Genomic DNA, 21,755 nt, shown 5'->3' on the forward strand with positions numbered 1-21,755 from the left:
GAAGGTTTGCAGCTGCTCCTTAATGCCCTGGCTGAGAGGCAGATGTCACAACATGCTATTACAGAAAGCCCTTGTCTTGCCTCCAGTACAGCTTACACTGCACAACCTTAAAGAAAAAAAGTTGCAGCCCATCAGCAGTCTCTTCTTCATAACACAGTGCTGCCCATCTTCAAAAAGCACACCAAACCCTCAACTTTTCCCCATCCCCAGGGTGTTGCCTGATACCTGGGGCTGTCCTGCTATCCCTCATCCTGTCCTGCTCCCTCTCACACCAAGGAGCTGCTGCTGCTTTTGGCACCCAGCTTCCTGTCCTTTCTTTAAACTGTATGGTCCCCAATGAGAAAGACAGAAGACTGAGACAAAAGAAGTTGCCATGCTTGATTGTGCTACAAAATTAGCGCTTTTTGCCATTGACCAAACCCACAATTTCTTTTTACCTTATTCCATACCTAGGATAAAAAATTTTAGCCTTAACACTTAAGGTCTGACAAAGTTACAAGTAATTGAGGACTGAGTCTTATGTCACATGGCCTCAGTCATAAGCAGCATTGCAAGCTTGTTCAGAATAAACAATACACTTATGGTCAAGCAAGAAACCTCATGATGAACCAAAGAAACCAAGTTCTCTAACTCCCATGTTCTGCCAGAGACACTTCTAGCTCAGTTAATGATTATTTAAAACTATGAAAACCAGCAAGTGCCTGACAGATAAGATCATATGCTCCCTCAACGGCACTTGTTGAAGCTTTTTTCAAACAACAGGACTAATTGATTCTATGGAAGGCTTTTTCTTTCCTGTTTTAAAATGTAGTGATTTGAAAAGATTCCAGTGCAAACAGAGAGGACAGGCAAATTTTATGTTATGAAATAATCACCATTATTATTTGGCACATGCAAATTTATGATTCCGGTCATTGTCTCAGCAAAGATCACAGGGAAACTTCCTAGTTAAATACACCCTGTTTCACTGATTTGGAAATAGCATTATAGACCAACAATTACTGAAACTGGTTTGAGATAGTGTCGTGGTTTAAACCCAGTCAGGTAATTCGTTCGCTCACTCCCCCCCCTTTTCTTGCCCTCCCCCTGCTCTCGGAGGGATGGAGAGGAAAATCGAAAAGAATGCAACTCCCACAGGTTGAGATAAGAACAGTTTAGTAACTAAGGTATAACACAAATCACTACTGCTACCACCGATAATAATAATGATAAAGGAAATAACAAGGGAAGAGAATACATCATCTCACCACCAGCCAACCGATAACTCGCCCCCCCAGCCCGACCAAGCTCTGACCGATACCTCCTCCAACCCTGCAGTCCCCGGCCCTTCCGGCTAACTCCCAGTTACCTCCTGGGCATGACGTGCTGTGGTATGGAATACCTCTTTGGTCAGTTTGGGTCAGGTGTCCTGTCTCTGCTTCCTCCTGGCTCCCCCTCCTCCCTGGCAGAGCATGAGCCTCACAAAGTCCTTGGCCAAACCAAAACATCGCTTGTTATCAGCTCTGTTCCCGAGCTGAAAGTCAAAACACTGCACTACACCAGCTACCAAGGAGGAGAAAAATGACTGCTACTGCTGAACCCAGGACATTATCCACCCCTTATTCCATACCATTCACGTCATGCTCAGATCCCACATTTTCAATATACCATCACTCTTATCTCAGTGCACTCTTATCTTAGTGCACGGACCAGTCCCTATAAAGCTGCTGTGTCCATCTGGTCCATGATGTCAGGCTCCATCTCTGGTAACAGTCTTCCAGAGCAGGAGAGACTGTGTGCAGTGCTCACACTTGTGAATAACCTGGGCAATATTGTCCATTGCTAAGTCCACCCCTCGATCATGAGTCCATCTCTGTGTTGCATCTCTGCTCTGATGGCCTGAAGTGCCATGGGCCCACCAGGCTTAAAATAATTCAGTCCCCTTCAGCAGTTTCTGCAGCTTGTTGCTGGGGACTCCATACAGCTGCCTTCCATCTCCGATGCTTCCAAAGCACTGGAGGGGCCCAGTGGACTAGATACTTGCCCATACTGTCCCACACACCCTGCCACTCATCACTGTCCAGCCTTGGAGAAAACCTCTTGGTCCCCCTATATTGTTGTCTAACCCCAGACAAGACCCAAACCTGACTCTGCTTAACTTTTGAGATCAGACAAAATGGTTGTGGGTAGCACACAGTCTGTGTGTGTGCCAACATGCTGATCCCCATCACGATCAGCAGGCAAGTCCCAAGGACACCCAAAGGCCATTCAAAACCTTCAGAACTCTCAGTTGATGCTGCTGTACTTGTCACTGGGGCTGGTGTAGCTGCTGTACTTGTCACTGGGGCTGGTGTAGCTGCTGTGCTTGCCGGCTCTCCCACCGCCAGCTTCTCTTTTCCTGAGTCCAGCTCTTCCTCCTCCGCCTTGCCGGGAAATGCTGCGTGGTCTCCTGCATCCTCCTGGGGCTCGGCAGGCGGCTTCCGGGGAATGCTCTCGGCCGTCGCGGGGCTCGGCTCTTCCGCGGGGCTCGGCTCCTCTGCCGGGCTCGGCTCCTCCGCCGCCTTCTCCCGCTGCTCGGCAGCCGCCTCCTTCCGCTCCTCGACCTCCCCGACCTCCTCCACCGGCAGCCGTCCCCTCGCGGCCTCCGGCCCCGCTCCCGCCGCCGCTTGGTCCCCGGGGCCGCTTTCCCGGGCCGGTTCGGCTGCCGCCGGCTCCCGGGGCCGCTCCCCCTCGGCTCCCCGCAGCCTCACGAAGATAGAGAGTAGGGTGAGGTCCAGGACGGTGAAGAGCAGCCGGACGGCCAGGTACAAGTCCACGGCCACGTCCGTCCCGCCCTGCTGCTGGAGCCCGCCCGTATTACAAGCCATTGCCATAAAGCACAGTGAGACAAGAACCTTAGCCCAGGCCCCATACTTGATAAACACTATCACAGCAAATACCGGCTCTACGTAAGTTACAACATTCTGAAGCTGTGAGATCAAGCGAAACAACTCTGAGAGCCAATAAATCAGCATTGTGACGAGTGACTATTAATCCAGTCAAATCTGTCGTTATCTCAACCCTTCGTGCCCCACGTTGGGCGCCAAAAAAAGAACTGTCGTGGTTTAAACCCAGTCAGGTAATTCGTTCGCTCACTCCCCCCCCTTTTCTTGCCCTCCCCCTGCTCTCGGAGGGATGGAGAGGAAAATCGAAAAGAATGCAACTCCCACAGGTTGAGATAAGAACAGTTTAGTAACTAAGGTATAACACAAATCACTACTGCTACCACCGATAATAATAATGATAAAGGAAATAACAAGGGAAGAGAATACATCATCTCACCACCAGCCAACCGATAACTCGCCCCCCCAGCCCGACCAAGCTCTGACCGATACCTCCTCCAACCCTGCAGTCCCCGGCCCTTCCGGCTAACTCCCAGTTACCTCCTGGGCATGACGTGCTGTGGTATGGAATACCTCTTTGGTCAGTTTGGGTCAGGTGTCCTGTCTCTGCTTCCTCCTGGCTCCCCCTCCTCCCTGGCAGAGCATGAGCCTCACAAAGTCCTTGGCCAAACCAAAACATCCTTGTTATCAGCTCTGTTCCCGAGCTGAAAGTCAAAACACTGCACTACACCAGCTACCAAGGAGGAGAAAAATGACTGCTACTGCTGAACCCAGGACAGATAGAAAACAGAGGACCAGTAACACTGGAGAGACCTTTTAATATTCCATTGTTTGTGTAACTCTGGCCCCAGCCTCACTTTGGGTATACTTACCAGTTCTTCTGTAGAAATGTCTACCGACTCCTCTCAAGTCACCTTCTCCCTTAACTTGAAAGTTTGGAGCTGTTCTGAGTTATGTCAGCCCAAAGACAGGTTAATGTCAGAAAGCCAGAAGCTCCTGTCAGTGTGGCAAGAAGTGAAGTTCCCTTGAACGCCCCGGCAGCAGCCTGCCAAGCAGAGCACCACACTTACGTCCTCTTAGTGCTAGTTAAGTTACAGTGCACGGCTGCCAGGAAGATGAAGCAAAAGCAGCTCAAGGAAGGGACAAGACTGGAGGTAGAAGTGGAAGGATGGCTCTCCTGAAAGTAACTCCCTTAGAAAAGTTCTCACCTAGGGAGCCGCTAAAGAAAGGATTAATAAGAGACTGATCAGCAGGAGAGTTTATGTGCATTTTACACAAGCTCCATCATCCCTTCCAGCCTGTTTTTCTATGACTCTATGACCTCACCTATTGAGTGATCTCTTGGTTTTCAGCTACAATTGATTGTATTACAGCTGAAACACTGAGAGAAGGCTTTGGGTACTGGGCGGTTAAAAAGAAACAAAAACTGAACAGGCACATGGTGAAAGAGATAGACTGTTGCTGACAAAGAACTGGGAAGCCTTTGCAACTTCTGCCATCAAGGAACCTCTGCTGTTGCTGCCACTCAACACTTACCTTAATAGATTTTAGCAATTGATAAAAGTTCCTTCACAAAGAGCCTTTCCCCAAATCTAAGAAAGAGCATGCCTGAATGAAAAATGCCTCAAGAATTTAACAAGAGGCATTCTCAAAGAAGCTACTGAGAAACCCCCTATTAGTGTGGAAATAACACACTCAGCCAGACATAGCAGGATGCTGAGAGGCAGACTGCTCCGGGAGCAAGAGAAAAGAGGGAAATGGAAGCAATCTCTTATCATTTTCCAAACTTAAAAGACAGAAAAACTCTAACCTGCAAAACCTCAGTTATTTCAATATGTGATGGAGAAGCACGTTCCCCAGAATGACAGGCTTTAAATTAACATATTCACAATATGAAATTGTCTCTGCTCAGCGGCTCTTTGAATGCAGCACAGAAGAGAAACAACATGCCCAGTGCAGTCAGCATTCAGAAACTAGGCAATCATGTGAGTACAGGTACGTAGCCAGTGCAGCTATTTTATCATGTCTTTAAATCAAAGGCAGAGTAGCAGCACTAAAGAAAAACACCAATAACTGCACAGCTAATTATTCCTGGCTGCAGCTGACTGCGACAAGCAGGTTGTGAGACAATAGTTCCCTTCTAATTGAATAGTCAGAGCAACAAGGCTGAAAAAATCTTATATTCAGAAAGTATCAGCAATCAAACACCACCTGCCGTTCTCACATTGTGTTCACATGTGTGCTAAGCAACCACAATGGCTGTCACTTCGAATTACTAGGTTTGAACATCTTCATACACAAAGTACTGAACAAGGAAGAGTGGTGTCAGATCCCCGAGCTCCAGGAACCACCGGGCTAGTTTTTCAGAAGTATTTACACCAAATTCTGGAGGCTTCTTCATGCTTCCTTAGTTGTTGCACGTATAACTGCAAAAGTCAATTCTGCCTTCTGTATGCACATACAAAAATTACTGAAACAGCCAGATCAGTGTCAGTCACATAGAAACTGTACCACATGTTTCAAAGATTTTGAATAAAGTAGGTCCTTAACATTTCCTCATTAGAAGAAACACAGCTTGAAAGATGCAGCCAGCCTTCTAGAAGTTAAATTCAGTGTTGACTGTATGTGGAGGTCTGCACAACCACAGATACAGACTGCAACTCAAATCAAAATAACATCCTTTTCCCTCCTGTGCAACACACATTTCTTCTTTCAGTTTGCGTAGAACAGAAAATAAAAGTTAAGATTTTGGTTGTTTTTTTTTTTTTCAACACTTAAACAGCAGGGAGTCAGAAGAATATACCCCAGTAAGAAAAACATTCTCTCAGCATTGACAACTGGATTTATTTCTGCCTTTTTAGAGGAAAGGAACAATATCAGACAAGTGATGTAGTAAGTACTCTTCCTGTTAGTTAAGCACATCTTAAATGCCTTGAAGGAAGAACATGTTAAGTACAGACAACATCCCTTCTCTTGCTTGATGCTTATCTGGTAACTTCTGCAGCAGAGACCAAGCAGCCCCCAGACTCTGCTTCCCAACAGGGAGTATATAAAGTTGTAAGCATGGTCTGCCTTCTTTACTGAAAGCACAAACCTGCATCCCTTCTGCTCTACCATGAGCTAGCTACTTCTGGAAATCAGCAGCGCCTCCTCCTGAAACAGTTGCTGCAGTGGCGTCATACTGAGATCAGGGGCTACATCTTAAGTTCAGAACTGTGAGAGACTGCCATGGACTGATGGGGTCAAAGGAAACGCCTTCTCCTCTACAACTCTTGGGAAACTTTGCTGGCTCTACCTTTCACACCTTAGATCTGTGTTCATAAAAAGCTGATCCTTTAGTGGCAGACTAAACCCTTTGGTATGTCATGAAAATTCAAAATTCAAATCATGTAGCTCAATGACTCCATCTATTTCTAATTATAGATTAAACAGAACAAAACCTTCACAATGACTCCAGGGTATGGGAGCTGCAAACTTCAATAATGTAGAAAAGCAGCAGCAGGTCAAGACACGTGTTGAAGGATTTACTCAACAGATGGGAATTAATGTCCACAGCAAACTACCTCAGAAGTGGCAGGTTTGAGTTGAGTTTTTAGGCAGAGAAAAAAGTACCAGCAGAAGTATCTTCAGGCCTTTCCAGAGCATACCAAACCTCACTGAATCAGAAGCATTCCTGCGAATCATTGCAGTATACTGATCAAGCACGAAGCTGCCAAACTTTATTAAACTTACCCAGTGAGATCCTGCATCTTTTCAAAGGTTACCTGAGTTTAAATCTCTCAAACCTGAACACAAAGCCATCAACAACAAAACAAGCCTTTGAAAGGTAAAATGTATACCATGAGTATACACAGTACCTTGAAATTACTTTGTAAAAAGTCGGTAAAATATTCTTCCAATCTCCCCTGAAGCTAGCAACTACCACTCTCAAATTAACGAGAGATTGGAAAGATTCCCCCTTCTCCTGAGTTGAGTGTTTACCACCAGCAGCTGGAAGGTGTCAGCAACCCTGGGGACTGCTGGACCTGGGAGGTGCAAACAGGCTGAGGCACAGCAAAAATGTCCTTTTTCATTGTTTTCCAGTGCTAAAGACCATGCACTGTATATAAGGTCATTGTGGGAGGTTTATCTTTGACTTACATTTTTTACAAAAGGCGTTTTTTGGGCAAGGAGAGGGCTAGGCATTTTTGGTAAATACCTAATGTATTATAAAACATAAAATCAATATCCATGTATTATAAAACATAAAATCAATATCCTGATAAAAGCATGCAGACTCTCTGCTGAAGGGGAGTAAGAATCTGCAACAGAAAAAGAAGATAGCTCTTCCCTCCCTCACTTTTCATGTATCTTGCTTTGTCTGGGAAAGCTGGGTCAGACTCCAACAACAACACAGTGAGCTCAGCCCTAACTCCCCTCCATTAGCTATTTATATTTTCTCTCTCTCCCCTTGCCACTCCCAAACAAGAAAGGAAAGTTATTACCTTTTTTAAACTGGTTTGACCAGCTGTCAAACAGACGTGTCATGAGGCAGCCAGGATGGGAAGGGTGAGGTGGCAGGGAAAAACAAACCATCTGGGGCCACAGGATACAGTTAAGGAAAAGGCTATATTCAATAACTTTCTCCAAACTAATTTAAATTTAAAATCTTTTTAACCTCCAGTCCTAGAAACTCTTCGAAAAAAAAGCATTGTTTGGTACAAATGTAGCCGAACAGATGCTATACTGAATGCCTTATACCAGTTTATGGCATGTTTTAGCAATACTCACATTTCTATGTATAATTTCTCATGTCTACACATAATACTCACTCTTCCCAGCTCTTTATCTTCAAGTGCCAGCACGCCGGTGCTTTCTGTAAAGAGCTTTACTTTAACAACAGGACGAGGGTGAGTAGTGGTGAAATCCCCTTGAGTTCCCCACCTGCAACAAATAAAAGAACAGAATTTAACTGGGGCTGAGGACAGGCCTGAGAGTGATAAGACTGTAATCCTTTGTACAGATTTTTTATTAATGCACTCCTAGAACTTAATTTCCAAACTTTTTGTGAGAGAGGGTAGGATAGAGAGAGCAGGTTTATATTTGATCGTCCAAGATGAAATATCTACATGGGAGAACTGGCTTTTCTCTACAAGAAGCCAAACCATTTTTTTTCTGTATGACTTTTGTCATAAAAATCATAGTTTAGTTAATGACAAAACCCCAAAAGAGAGATCTTTGTTCTATTAAACATCCCTGGCAGTGTTCAAGGCCAGGCGGGACAGAGCCTTGGGTGACATGGCCCAGGACGAGGAGACCCTGCCCATGGCAGGGGGTTTGAAACTTGATGATCTTAAGCTCCTTTCCAACCCTAACTATTCTATGATTCTGTATGATTCTCTGTTCACTATCTTGTGCACACAAGTCAAATTAATTCAGCAAAGAATCATCTCTCAATTCTAAAAAAAAAATACATTTAGGTTACCAAACCACACAGAAATTAAGAGACTTGATCAGAGAAAACTGTGTTTTATGAGATGTTACAACTTAGTATAAGCATGTAGGAAAAATGTAAACACAAACACAAAAGAATGGAGAAAACAAATATTATTTATGAGAGTGACTACAACTCTGCAAGACAATTATTGCCACAAGGCTTCATGCTTTTAGAGAACCTAAATACAGCAAACAAACTTGGGTTTTTCATTGAAAGAGCATCTCTTATCTCAGTTAAGACACTTGCTTTGTTAGCATTAGGTTGCAACTTCCTCCAACAAGCTGTTCCATTTCCCTAAAGAAGTGCATGGTACTCATTGCTTTGATGACACAAATTCTGATTATGCTACTAGGCACAACCAAAACACACACAAAAAGTAAGTGTAGCTGCAGTTTCTCTCCTTTTATTTCCAGTAGAGACATTAAGATTAGCAGAAACTAAAGAAATAGTGAAAAGAGGTGGCCTGAAGAATATGCTCTGTAAAAGCATATATTACACAAGCTAAAAATCTCAGGGCCTCATTTACAAAAGCAGTTATTTTTATTCTACATTCAAGAATGATTTACAGTGTCTGCATTGCTGGAAAATGAACATATATGGTAGCAATCCTCCAGCAAAAGGGATTTAATAGGTAGAAGTCCTTCTATAATATGTGTTAGAGACTTCAAGAGAAAGTCATAGGTAACTGAAACCAGAGGTTTAGGAAAGCAGTGGTTGTGTATAAGCCAGGTGGCTGAACACATTCCACACTACAGAAGTGAGGGTCACTGAAAATTAACTGAACGTTATGTTACATTCTCTCTTCTTTGCTTTGTCTGGATTAGACTGATGCACACTCTCTGTCTGTGGTAGATATAGCCCTAGCCTGAGCCAAAGTGGTAACTGAAACAGGGACTCTGACATGAAATTACCTTCCCAAGTGGGAGAAAATCTGTTTTGTGATCTGATGATAGACGCTGCAGTTGCAAGACAAGACAATACCCAGCCCTGCTACTCTTCCCAGTGGCAGTCCCAGAGGTAGGTTTTATCACAATACAAAAATGAGATTTCAAGGAGAAAGCATCTTCATAAAGGATATTTGTATTTTTAGTCTTTCCCCTCAGATCCAGCTACTCAGGAAGAATGCTGCCTTGCAATTGCAAACACAATCTAAGCACTTTGTTAGCTGCTCTCTCTCAGGCACTAAGATATATTCATCCCTGAGCATCCAGAGGCCTTGAACAGCGCACACGGCAATGGACAGGATATCCCAAATAATCAAGGGCATCTCCTATTAAAATAACAAAACAAATCCCTCTCTAAAAAGATCTAGTGCTAGCACTAACTCACAGACAGAAAAAAAGAAATCAAAGAGACGCAGCCTGTTCACTGGCTGTCACTGAGCAGCAGGTATGTGCCACAGCGTGTGCTAGAGTCTGGGCACCCCAGCATCTGGTTCCAGGACCTCCTGAGAAAGTGGTCCAACTTTACCAGACACACACACCAGCTCCATTTCTGGAAGACAGATCAGGGAGGGAGAGATGGGACACACTTGAGCCTTGCCCAGGGAGCCTGGCAGAATTTCCTGTTTCTCTCATTGAGATGCACAATGAAAGACTGATGCAGATGGGACTAACATGCAGTCATCACCTTTTGTTGGCACTCCTATAGTACTAGAAATCATCTTTAACACAGATCTGATCACTAGCCTTGAATAATATCTTTCTTGTACCCCTTGTTCCATCTGCAGCATTAAATGAAAACCCTTGGCTGAAAAGCAAGTCTGAACCAATTCCTAAAGCTTAATGTTCACAGTGCAAACATTCCATGCATTTATCTTCACCCTCCTGGCTGATCATGACTTCAGCTGACTTTCATAACCTCTTATGACCATGCCTTTGGAAGCAAGTTATCTGCTAGAGCAGATGGGTCACAGATCTTACTGCCTAGACTTTTATCACAATTTCTCAGGAAAGAACACATGAGGAATCATGTTTGGTTAGAAAAGGCAAATCTAGGATTGTATTCTTTTGCAAGACGCTTACTTGCAGGCATCTGGTATTTCTCTCAGCTGCCAATATCACAGCAAATTACACAAGGCTCATAGCTCATCTCTTTATGCCTTGTGGATTACTAGAACATAAACCCTGTTTCTGCAGGAGCTTTGTGTTGTGGCATAGGTATTGCTTCACACCATCTGAAATCAGAAGTTAGGAGAAAGCAGCCTAATAGAAGCAATATCATGTTTACTTTAGTTTGCTTCTTCCAAGAATCATAATGGTATGAAAAACCCAATAATCCAGACAGAAATTTTTATCTATGTGTTGTACATTTAAAAGCATGTTATTACGTATGCTACTACTACGTCAGTCATTAACTGAAGAGGAAGTCAGATTAAGTGTAACTAAAATGTGTAATATCGAATTCCCAGCTGTAGGCTCACCCATATGGACAGTGCTGTTACTAAAAATTTTCAATTTGCATTCGTCTGTTTTCACAGTACAAAATTAAGTGTAAAATGGCCTTACTGTGCGTATTTTGCACTCTCAGCACCTATAATAAAGTTTTGTTTTGTTAAAAACAAAATTCTGAGCTATAAAGATTGTGCCATGAATATATCAAGGTACCAGACACTCAGTATTTATTAAGGTTATCCAAAACAGGGGGTAGACTGAGTAAAGCATGCAGGTATACATAAAGCAGCCAATTTTGAAATACACTTTGTTGTTCTGAAATAAAATCATGTTGGTGCTCAAAATCTGTCAGCTTTCAATTCATCCCCTAGCTATTTCTTTTATAACATCTCGTCAGACTCAACAAATTAACTCTTTGTTCTTTCTGTTTATGAATAATACTTTGCCTTAACCAAATTCCATTGAAAGACATATCACATTTCAGCTTCTCTATCTCAGAGGATAAAAAGAGATACCAGATTTTCAGTGTACAGATCATCTTAAAATTACTTATTATGTAATTGCAAGCAACAGCTGTGGAGAAGCTACTGTCCCACATCATCTGTGACTAAGAACTCTGCAAGTAACCAATCCTATATATAATGCAAAACCATAAATATAGCTTACTTAGCCAATAAATAGGAATTTAGTGAATTGTTATTTCCACTGTAAAATTCTGTCAACTTTCTCTATACTTCTTGTGATTTATTCTACAACTATATGTCTTTTCAATGGGCTGTTTAGTTTAATTGTGAAAAATAGGTTAGGTTACCTAATAATTCATGGAAACAATACCAAACCAGTAATTATTATGACACAAATCTTGACTGCCATTACTGTAATTTCTTATTTAAATTTATAGATTTTATGTGCCAATATAATTATGTCTACTTGGTTTCTCAAAATTTATAACATTTTTCTTCCATAACATATTTGTCTTCTGTCAAATGTATTTATTAATACCTATAGAAATGCTCGTATTTCCTGTTCTCACATCTGCTTAATCTCATTGGAGTAGCTGTAGTGGAACATTTCCTTTAAATTTAAAAGCTAAGCTGTTAGATATAGGTCAGACAAATCCGTATTTTCTTTTAAGGTTGGGGTTGCACCCTGACATTGTCCTGGAGAAAATACAGTACTTCTAAGAAGTATCTTTCTGACAAGCTGATTAAAAGTCGACCAGCACACAAAAGATTGTTTGTATTATTCATAAGATTGAGTAACTTTCATTTGTTCAACTGACCTTTGACTGCTTTTAAGTATGAACTAAAAACGTAGACAACAGAATTAGAGTACAGCATAAAGAAAAGGTACTTTTCTTTATATTTTGACAGCAATAACAGTTAAATATTTTCTACAAGATAATAAATCCTACAGGTGCCTTTCACTTTGCATACAAGGGAGCATGTGAACCTGTAGGTTGCAACTTGATTTTCTGTGAAAAGAGAAGGAAGTTATATGTGCCATTTTGATCTCATTTGAGACAAAGTATGTTTCAGGCAATTTATTTCAAGCTTACTCTGCTATGGAGATAGTGTACTGTGTAAGTAGGAGCCAGAAGGAAGAACAGGCAAATTAATTCACGTTATATCTTCAATGGCCATTTACAAAACGTGTATCTTTAATAATTCTTAACACAATAGAAAAATTTAATGCTTTATATTTGCAATAGCATATGTTTTAACTACCAAATGTATGTAAGCAATGAAAAACAGGAAAGGAGTCATTTCCACAGATTTGAAGAAGCTGCTGGTATATGAATACCTGTCCAGTGATTGTTGCTAATGTGAACATGACCAGCGTGTTTAGATAGGAAGTGCAAAATTTTTGTTAAAACAAGTGTGGATCTCTTGTCGTGTTCACATTGAATTAAAAAGTCCCATTATAATCTGTTCATTTATTTTAGATCTTGGTAGAGGAGTAATAAAAATTAACAATAGTTTCAGTGCTGCATGCTGCAGTGTCACTCACTCATTAACCACAGGCTATGTACCTACCAACTACTATGTACTTACCTAAACTTACCAACTTCAAGCCTAAAAGAAACCAAATCATAGAATCATAGAATAGTTAGGGTTGGAAAGGACCTTAAGATCACTTAGTTCCACCCCCCTGCCGTGGGCAGGGATACCTTACGCTAAATCATATCACCCAAGGCCTCATCCAACCTTGACTTGAACACTGCCAGGGATGGAGCATTCACAACCTCCCTGGGCAACCCATTCCAGTGCCTCACCACTCTAACAGGAAAGAATTTCCTCCTTATATCCAATCTAAACTTCCCCTGTTTAAGTTTGAACCCGTTACCCCTTGTCCTGTCACTACAGTCCCTAATGAAGAGTCCCTCCCCAGCATCCCTATAGGCCCCCTTCAGATACTGGAAGGCTGCTATGAGGTCTCCACGCAGCCTTCTCTTCTCCAGGCTGAACAGCCACAACTCTCTCAGCCTGCCTTCATCCGGGAGGTGCTCCAGTCCCCTGATCATCCTCGTGGCCCTTCTCTGGACTTGTTCCAACAGTTCCATGTCCTTTTTATGTTGAGGACACCAGAACTGCACACAATGCTCCAGGTGAGGTCTCACAAGAGCAGAGTAGAGGGGCAGGATCACCTCCTTTGACCGGCTGGTCACGCTGCTTTTGATGCAGCCCAGGATGCGGTTGGCTTTCTGGGCTGCGAGCGCACACTGAAGCTGGCTCATGTTCATTTTCTCATCAACCAACACCCCCAAGTCCTTCTCCGCAGGGCTGCTCTGAATCTCTTCTCTGCCCAACCTGTAGCTGTGCCTGGGATTGCTCCGACCCAGGTGTAGGACCTTGCACTTGGCACGGTTAAACTTCATGAGGTTGGCATCAGCCCACCCCACAAGTGTGTCCTGCCTCTTCAGGCTCTCGTTTTGCCACATCATTTTCTTATGTACATATTATATTTTTGCTTTCATCTACTCATTACTATAGAAACCGCAATGATTTGAAGTTTGATCATTTTCAACCATAAGCCCCAGTCTTTCCACCATATTTACACTGCTGTCAGAGGTATGTGTGCTGATATTGTAATTAGTGAAAGACTCCTTTGCCAAAGTTGATTTCCCTTCACTGCAAAAGGATCCCTACCAGCAAAGATGTGGATGTTTATTTCAGTTAAAGATTATCACTGTGTCACAGAACCCTCTCTAAGGAAATTTATTTTTCTACTTCATTTTGGAACATATTTCATATGCTTGAAACTGCAGCAAACTTCTCTCTGAGGTTTTCCACTCTAATCATGGTCTGTGTTAGTCAAAACTTTTCTTTATACGGTCTTAAATCCCCAGTTTTCAATGGGAGCAAATGTTTTAAAATTTATTATTCTAAGCAAACATCTAGAAATTTTATTTCATCCCTATTTATTGGAACATTCTCTTTCTGACAAAATAGCAAGTCCACAGAACTTTGCACCATCAGGAACTGATTTTCCTCAGCCATTCAGAAATATTCTCCTTTTGAAATCAATCCCACAATCCATGGGTCTCTTTCATGCTTCCTTTTGCATCTTTCTCAGTTTAACTCTTGATTTAAATCTACATCAACTGGCTTCTTAATACTGCATTAAATCACCTTAAGTGGTCTTCTACAAGAGTTTTCTTATTTCCTATCCACACAGAGATGAGCTACAGACCTGAAGTGAGCAGGAAGATGAACCAAAACCAGTTTGTTAGGCACCCAACTGCTCCGCATGACTAAGATTCACCAGCAATTCATATTTGCACATTGCGGAGCTGGATTGAAAACGCAATGTTGAAGTCTGTGTAACATCTCCAAGTCTCAACTATCTCAAGAATCTGTATCAACATTGTTATTTCTACTTTGCTTAGAAACATACTTTAACTGTAGAGAAATAAGCATCCTCAGGTTAGATATCATCCTCATAGTGCAAGTCATGAGATGGAAGGCCAGGAAACAAAAAAGACAGATGACACAGCTCCTCCCTGACACATCTGACTACAGTGATACTTTAGTTCAGAACACCTTAAATCCAGGTCTGAAACATTCTGCTACTAGTGAAGTATCGTGCGAATGTGGAATTTATGAGGTATTGCATATTACTAACTACAACTGAATATATACAGATGGAGAGAGGAAAAAAAAGTAAGATGGCAAGCAAGCCACTGTACCAGCAGTGCAAGTTACCCCAGAGCAATCTAACAATAAATCTTTAATTTAATGAGAAGGCTCCATTCAGCCAAACAAAAATAGAGTCAAACCCATCCTTATCTGACTTTGGCTTTTTTATGGAGATTCCCAAAGAGAGTATTAGTTGGTACTAATTGTTGCTAGCTCTTCTCCACTAATAATTGGACAAACATTGTAAGCATCTCCTTTTCTCTTACAAGCATCTGTCTGGCAATGACTGACACCAGGATGAATTGCGGCCTTAATGCTAACAGCTGTCTCATACAATCCAAAGGCATGTTTATTTTCTGACTTCTGCACAGCTTACAAAACAATATGAACATTCCATCTTCTCCCTTTAATGAAAGCTATTGAAAAAGGATGTCAAAATGTTACTGCACAAGCAACAGAAGTTTATTATGTAGCATTAGGGATTTAATAGTGCAATGATTATTACTTATGTGCAATATTACAACCATTATCTTTACTTTCATATATATATATATTTTCTCCATTACATCAGTGGAATCTGGAAATCATGTTTGAAACCATAAGGGAAAGAGTTTGCTTGTACCTTTCTATAATGCTTATAATGGGGTGGCGAAAAAAATACATATACTTATTTGAAAATTGCTCATTATTTTGATGGAAATGCAAGGAACATTCTTTCCTCCATCAGAGCAAGCACATTAAACTGCAGCTGAAAGGTAACGTATAAAGAAAGTTTGAAACTAATCTTTTATATGGCTTAACTGTTCTGCCTTGTGTTATTGTGATCCTCCTGTTTTATGCAGAAATCTTGCTACAAACTGCAGATTCGTTGCTTTTTAATCCCTACTACAAAAACATTGACACTTTGCATAAAAACTTTCAGGCTGTCAGCTAGTGAAGGAGCATTAAAATAGTAATGGTTTTAACACATCAAAATCTTCCTAAAACTACAAAATATATACACATGAGAAAGATAACTTGTTCTACAGAGATGGATGACAGTAGGAAGAAGTACAGAAAGAAAGGGAAAGTTTGGTATAAGGCTGGAAGGCCATGTAATTGTTTGCATCACCTTTCATTCCACCCAAGCAGGGTCCACAATACTGTTCCTCCCTCACCCTTTTTTTCTCTTTTACCATTTTTCATTTATTTCCAACTCTAAGGGAACTTTTGACTCAGCACACTAGCAGTTTGAAATGCAGACTAGCAAGCTATCTCTTGAGCACTTCCCTTACAGAAAAGTTGGGTGTTAAGCACTTGTACCTGCATATATAAGTAACTCGGCATTCGATTTCTGACTGCATTGTCAAGTCACTGTCCAATCTAGTCATGTAGAAAAAGTGATATATTTCCTCCCCACCATGGATTCACCAGAACAGTTAAAGGCTTTTGGGGTGGTTGTTACAAAACACTGGCAGCCCTTTCTTGGAACTGTGCTCTGAAGAACTGAAAGTTCCAAATGGATCCTTACTTTGGCAAAACATTTAGGTGTATATGCTGTATTGTAAAGCCTCTTTAGACTAGACTAATACGAAAGGAAGAAAAGAATAATCTGATCACATGGTGTTTTTTCAGGGTTGACTTTTGGTAAAAATAACTGTTTGAAATAAAGGAATTAACAGAGCTCAGAATTCTACCCATTTATGACAGAGCTAATAATGAGTTAGGCACAATAATGTATTTCTTTTTAAACATAAAACATTTTTAGAATCTGAAAAAAATTACTTGTTAAAAGAAAGCAAAATTATGAATAGTTTTTCTTTAAAAATGTGTCTAATGCAAACCTGAAAGGAAAACCAAAAGACAGGTTCAGTGCATAATAAGCAACTAAGTGAAAGCACCCATTTAGGCTTTCTACACTGACAATGAGGAAAGTGCATTCTAACACTACAGAATGCTATTATGACAAGTATTGTCATCACAAACATAAACTGGTATGAATAAATTATTACTTAGCCTTGCTTTCCCATCTGACTTTCAATACAGGCAACTAAGACAAGTCAGGGTGAAGATTTGAAGTGGTGCATAACAAGGCTGACACATTGCTAAGTCCTAAGAACCATTGCTACATATTGTGTGAAGAATTAGTGAGAGGCGTTAACTCCTGTTTCCCACTGAGTTTCAAACCCAGCTAGGGGCTGGTGATGGACACCAAGGCCAGACATGAATACCTATGCTTTTGAAATTTCTATATCCATATTTATTTCAATATTGCCTTGATAAAGATAATTATGAATCCATCCCAACATTGTTAAAAGTTGCAAATGCTATTTATTTCATATTATTTAGTATTTGTGCAACACTTTAAGCCTTTAATATGTTCAAATATTGATAAACTGACAGTACTTCAATGAAGCAGATAGATGTCACTTCAATCTAAAGATGTGTGAAAACACAAAGTTGACCTATCTGAGTATGCATCGTTTATCAGGGAAGACCTAGGAATCAAATAAGAAAATTTCAGTATTCCATCTGGCATCACACTGCTTTCTCTTTCACTCTGAAACCCTTTTTACTCCTCTGGTTCCTACTGTTCTTATCAGCTGTCCACATTATTCTGTCTTTGTTTCTGCTGCCCTCCTACTCTCAATCTGCTGGTATTGGTTTCAAGTAGGTCCATTAACCTTGAGACTCATACCTTATATACTATACAGTTATTAAGAAATTTCAAGATATATAATTTTTTTTCTTCATCTGTTCAGTGGACTATTCTGTATTCCAAAAGTACTGGACCTCTTGACACCTCAGAATCTCAGTACTAACACAGTGACAGCAGAATCTGTTCATGGCAGGGTGAAAACCAGTTTTCTGACAGTCATGAGCATCTGAGATGTACAAAGTACTCTTAGTCTGAAGAGGACTCGATAGCAAAAAAAATATTTCTTTTAAACCCTTTTCTTCAACCAATCTCTTTACCATAACAACAAACCAAAACTAAATGAAACCACACAATTCAAACACTGTATCAAGTCAAATGTTTAGCAATTATTTTAAACATACCTGTATTATATTGCTAATAACAAATAAAAGCAAATTTTTGAAAGGTATCTTCAAACCAAGATACAAGGATGGTATATTTTGAAAATGTAAATTTTGATTTGATCAGAATGCCCCATTTCAACAGCAATCCAAAGGAATTGTTTTCATATCAGTATTGCCCATACAAAATAATAAAATTTTCAAAAGATGAGCCAGGTGCAGAGCACTTTGAATAACAAGAGAATCCACTCTACCAGAGTATTCCAGAAGGAGACTGGAGGTAAAATTTGAGGTAATCCTTCCCAACCCCATAATTTTTCAGACAGACCACCATCCCTCTACATGATAATTTACAGGCTGCCTTTGCCTTCACTTGACCCATCCAGAGGCCAGTTAGCTATATTAGTATGAACCTTAGCGTGATCCAAAACATTTTTCTTCTACACAGGATTTAACTGGCTGTGGCTCAACACTGCACTATGCATAGCCAAATGTCCTTCAGTTTGAAGATGGATCACACATCTGTAGATGCTTTAGTGCAATGCTAAACAATGCTTATTACTGTCTGCAAAATATTAGTCACATTTCCTGTGGGTCAGGTAGGAATCAGAATGGAAACAGATATATCATGTACATTAAGCAGTGAGTAAAGTCTTTCTTTAAGCCCTGTTATAGTGAAATGGATAACAGTGGGACACACATCTTCAAGCCCCAAGGATTCAAAAATGCACTATGAAATAAAACTGGTATCTGTCTTGCAAGAGACATGTAATGTCATTATACATGCTAAAGGACAGTCACCCTGAAACAGCTATTCCTTCCAGCACTGACATTAGATGAAAAGGGTTATTAATCTTATTAATCATAAAGCCCGCATCCCACTGGCTTTCTGCCTGTGGTCTAAGCGTGGCAGCAGAAGGCAGTGCACCAAAGCCGCAGTCTTCAGATGTGCAAACATCACATCAGGGCAGAAATTCTGGTTGCTTTCAGCCAATTATTATCACGCTGAGCACAAAGCAGCGAGGAGAACAACTAGGATTTAGACAGAACAATCAAAGAAATTAAAGTGAAGAAAATAATAAAAGGTATGCCCTGGTGGCAGAAGGATTGTGTTTATTACTAACTATCCAAATAGAGATTGCAACCAACTTCAGTTATCTCCTTCCTGCTCTCATCCCAATTTCTTCCATACCAAACTTCTTGATCTGGCAAGTGAATATTCCCTTTTATCACAGGCAGACAGACTTATGGAGAACATTTTGAGAATTAGTCATGGAATCACCATAACATTTAGGCTATAAGGAACTGCTGGAAGTGACCTTGCTCAAACCCTGCTGAGAGAAAGGCCAGTTAAAATCAGGTTGCTCTGGGTATAATCCAGTTGAATTTCAAGTTTCTTTTAATATTAAGAGCCTGTATATAATTCATATTTCTCTGCAATAAGAAAGGTGAAAAACATCTCAGACAACTTCTAATAGTAATCAATGACCATAGAAACTTGAGTATTTTAGAAATTCTGTACCTTTTTTGAGAATATCATATTGCTTTTTATATTTGAGCTGATTAGGTATTATTTCCTTTCTTTAAAAAGCAAGCGATTGATTAGTCATCAAGAACAACTGAATAAAACTGTCATGTTAATTTTCAGGTGAATCCATATTCCTTTTGTGAAAATTTTCCACCATTAATCCACAACACAGGCTGGGATAAATGAATTTTTTTCTTCCCCATCTTTTCCTTTGCAGAACAAAGAAAACACCAGATAATTTCCCACTTGTAATTTCTTTTTTCCTCTTCACAGCTGGATACTATACTGACATATATGGTATTTGCTCATAGCATCCAAGTTTTTGAAAAGTAGTTTCTTCAGTCTTATTTTGTGAATTGACAATCCAAAAAAGACAGACTTACTGCCACACAAGATGGAAGCCATGATGGAATTTGTCCTTTAAAGACACAAAGATGAATCTTAGAGCAAATTCTAATAATCATTATGCAACTCAAACCTAGTTTATGAAAGCAAACATACTTTGTTTCTTGTCATGATCATTACCCCAATGACTTCCCTAAAATTCCCAAATGCTTATGAAAAGATGACCAAGTTTTCAGCATTGTCCCCATCACCATAATTATGTCTCATAGGCTTTAGCCTTTGAAATGATCTCACTAATAATACACAGAGGTTCTCTAACATGCATCCTCACTTTCGTAAATGTTGCATAAAATTTAAGAAAAAAAGTCTGGAAGCCAAAAAGTAGGCTGAACAATTCTACTTTGTTATTCTTTAAGTTCAACAATGGATTTCCCTGCACTTCTCTGAAAGTAAAAAAACTTCCAAAGGTAATAATAGTCAAAAGAACTGGTGAAATCCATTAAGTAAAAGACTCTGTTCAAGAACCTAAATCCCAAAGAGAATATATCCTCAGAAGATAGAATAGGAAGCATAGGAACAACAAGACAAGCATAGTTAGATCAGGCACTTCGGAACCACAATCTCACTATCCTTCTATAAAAATCCCATGTGCAAATATACTCATTTCAATAAATAAGCACCCAAACAGAAAAAAAAACCACCCTAAGGAGAGCTGGATGGCTTGCCAGCAATAAACAAGTTGGATTACGAGCTGATTAGCACACACTTTGTGTTACTGTCTCTTGTTTCTTCCTATGCTTAGTCTGTAGACTCAAAAGAATATGAGGCAGGTACAACATTTTAATTCTATTTTTCCTTCTGTGCAAGAGCAATAACATGGATTCTTACACATGTAAACAACATAAGGAATGATCACTGAGAGCTAACACTATAATTAATTAATCTCATTTATGCAGATGTATCAGAGCAGTAGCAGGTGAAAAGAGTAGGTGTGCCTTGTCTGTCCTTTTGTACTGTACATCTGTGTCATGCAATCACAGATTACGTGACAGTTGTAGGTATGACCATCCATGTTTCCCTTAATCAAAACTAAAAATTTGAAAGTAGCAGGGACTATGATGAAGAAATAAAACTAGCTGATGTTTGGAACATGACTGACACAGGTTATAAATGTTGTCTATCCTTTCTCCCTACAGGAAGGTCATCTTAGGTGACATCCTGTATTAAAAAAAGTTTTCTTTTTTTATGAGTGACCATGTTGTTTAAGGACATGTTAAATTTCAAAAATTAACCCCTTTTTCCTTTTTTTTTTTTTTTAAGCTGTTCTACAGAGTTTTTGTTAAGTAATCTTTAATGATGCATCCACAAGTACTCATACTTTAAATACTTTCTGGAATTAAGAATGGTAGAATATTGTATAAAAATAATATGAGCAGCATTTACTTAATTTGTGCAGTCTTTACTGAGGTTCCCTTCCTCCTCTGGTCAGATAGTTATGTGTTCTTCACAGACTTGTAATACATAATAGCCCTTTTTATAAGGTTATACAATCACTGGTAGCAAAATATGATCATCTTGTCTTGTTTACATGAAGAATATCCTGGCTCCATTAAAATTTTCTCATCATGCAAGCTATGACCTTTTTCTGTTGCCTAAATATGTGACAACAGAATGTCACTTGTACGGATAAAAGATAGCATGTTCCCATCTTTTATCTTTAGGCATGATTATACATACCCAAAAGACAACACTTTCAAGACACCACATTATTTAATATTCATCATCAATAAAAATCAATGATAAGCGAACACATGGACACAAGACTCCACAAGACTAAAAGCTAAGCCACATCAGTAACATTTGAAAAATGAAATTAGCACTGGATTTTGCAAGATAACCCCCTGTGGTGTCACAGCAACAAAGTTATGCAAAGCTTCACACAACTGAAGGAGACTTCTGAAGGCTCTGCCTACTGATCTCTGGCAGAAAAGGTCA

General features: G+C 40.2%; 1 protein-coding gene across 15 annotated transcripts in view; it reads right to left on the reverse strand.

Moving 5' to 3' along the window:
* CADPS2 (calcium dependent secretion activator 2) overlaps positions 1-21,755 on the reverse strand; it is a 312,438-nt gene that overhangs the window by 158,166 nt on the left and 132,517 nt on the right. For 8 of the 15 annotated variants that reach the window (XM_062609684.1, XM_062609683.1, XM_062609689.1 and 5 more), the window contains exon 7: positions 7,673-7,784. In XM_062609684.1, coding sequence (XP_062465668.1) covers positions 7,673-7,784 — 112 coding nt within the window. Of the gene's footprint in view, positions 1-7,668; positions 7,785-21,755 lie in introns of all 15 variants that reach the window. The other 7 variants (XM_062609680.1, XM_062609685.1, XM_062609681.1 and 4 more) reach the window with 1 other exon arrangement.

This window comes from Pezoporus occidentalis, unplaced genomic scaffold, assembly GCF_034315485.1.
Source record: "Pezoporus occidentalis ecotype Australia unplaced genomic scaffold, CSIRO_AGI_Poc_V1 ctg14, whole genome shotgun sequence".
NCBI lineage: Eukaryota > Metazoa > Chordata > Aves > Psittaciformes > Psittacidae > Pezoporus > Pezoporus occidentalis.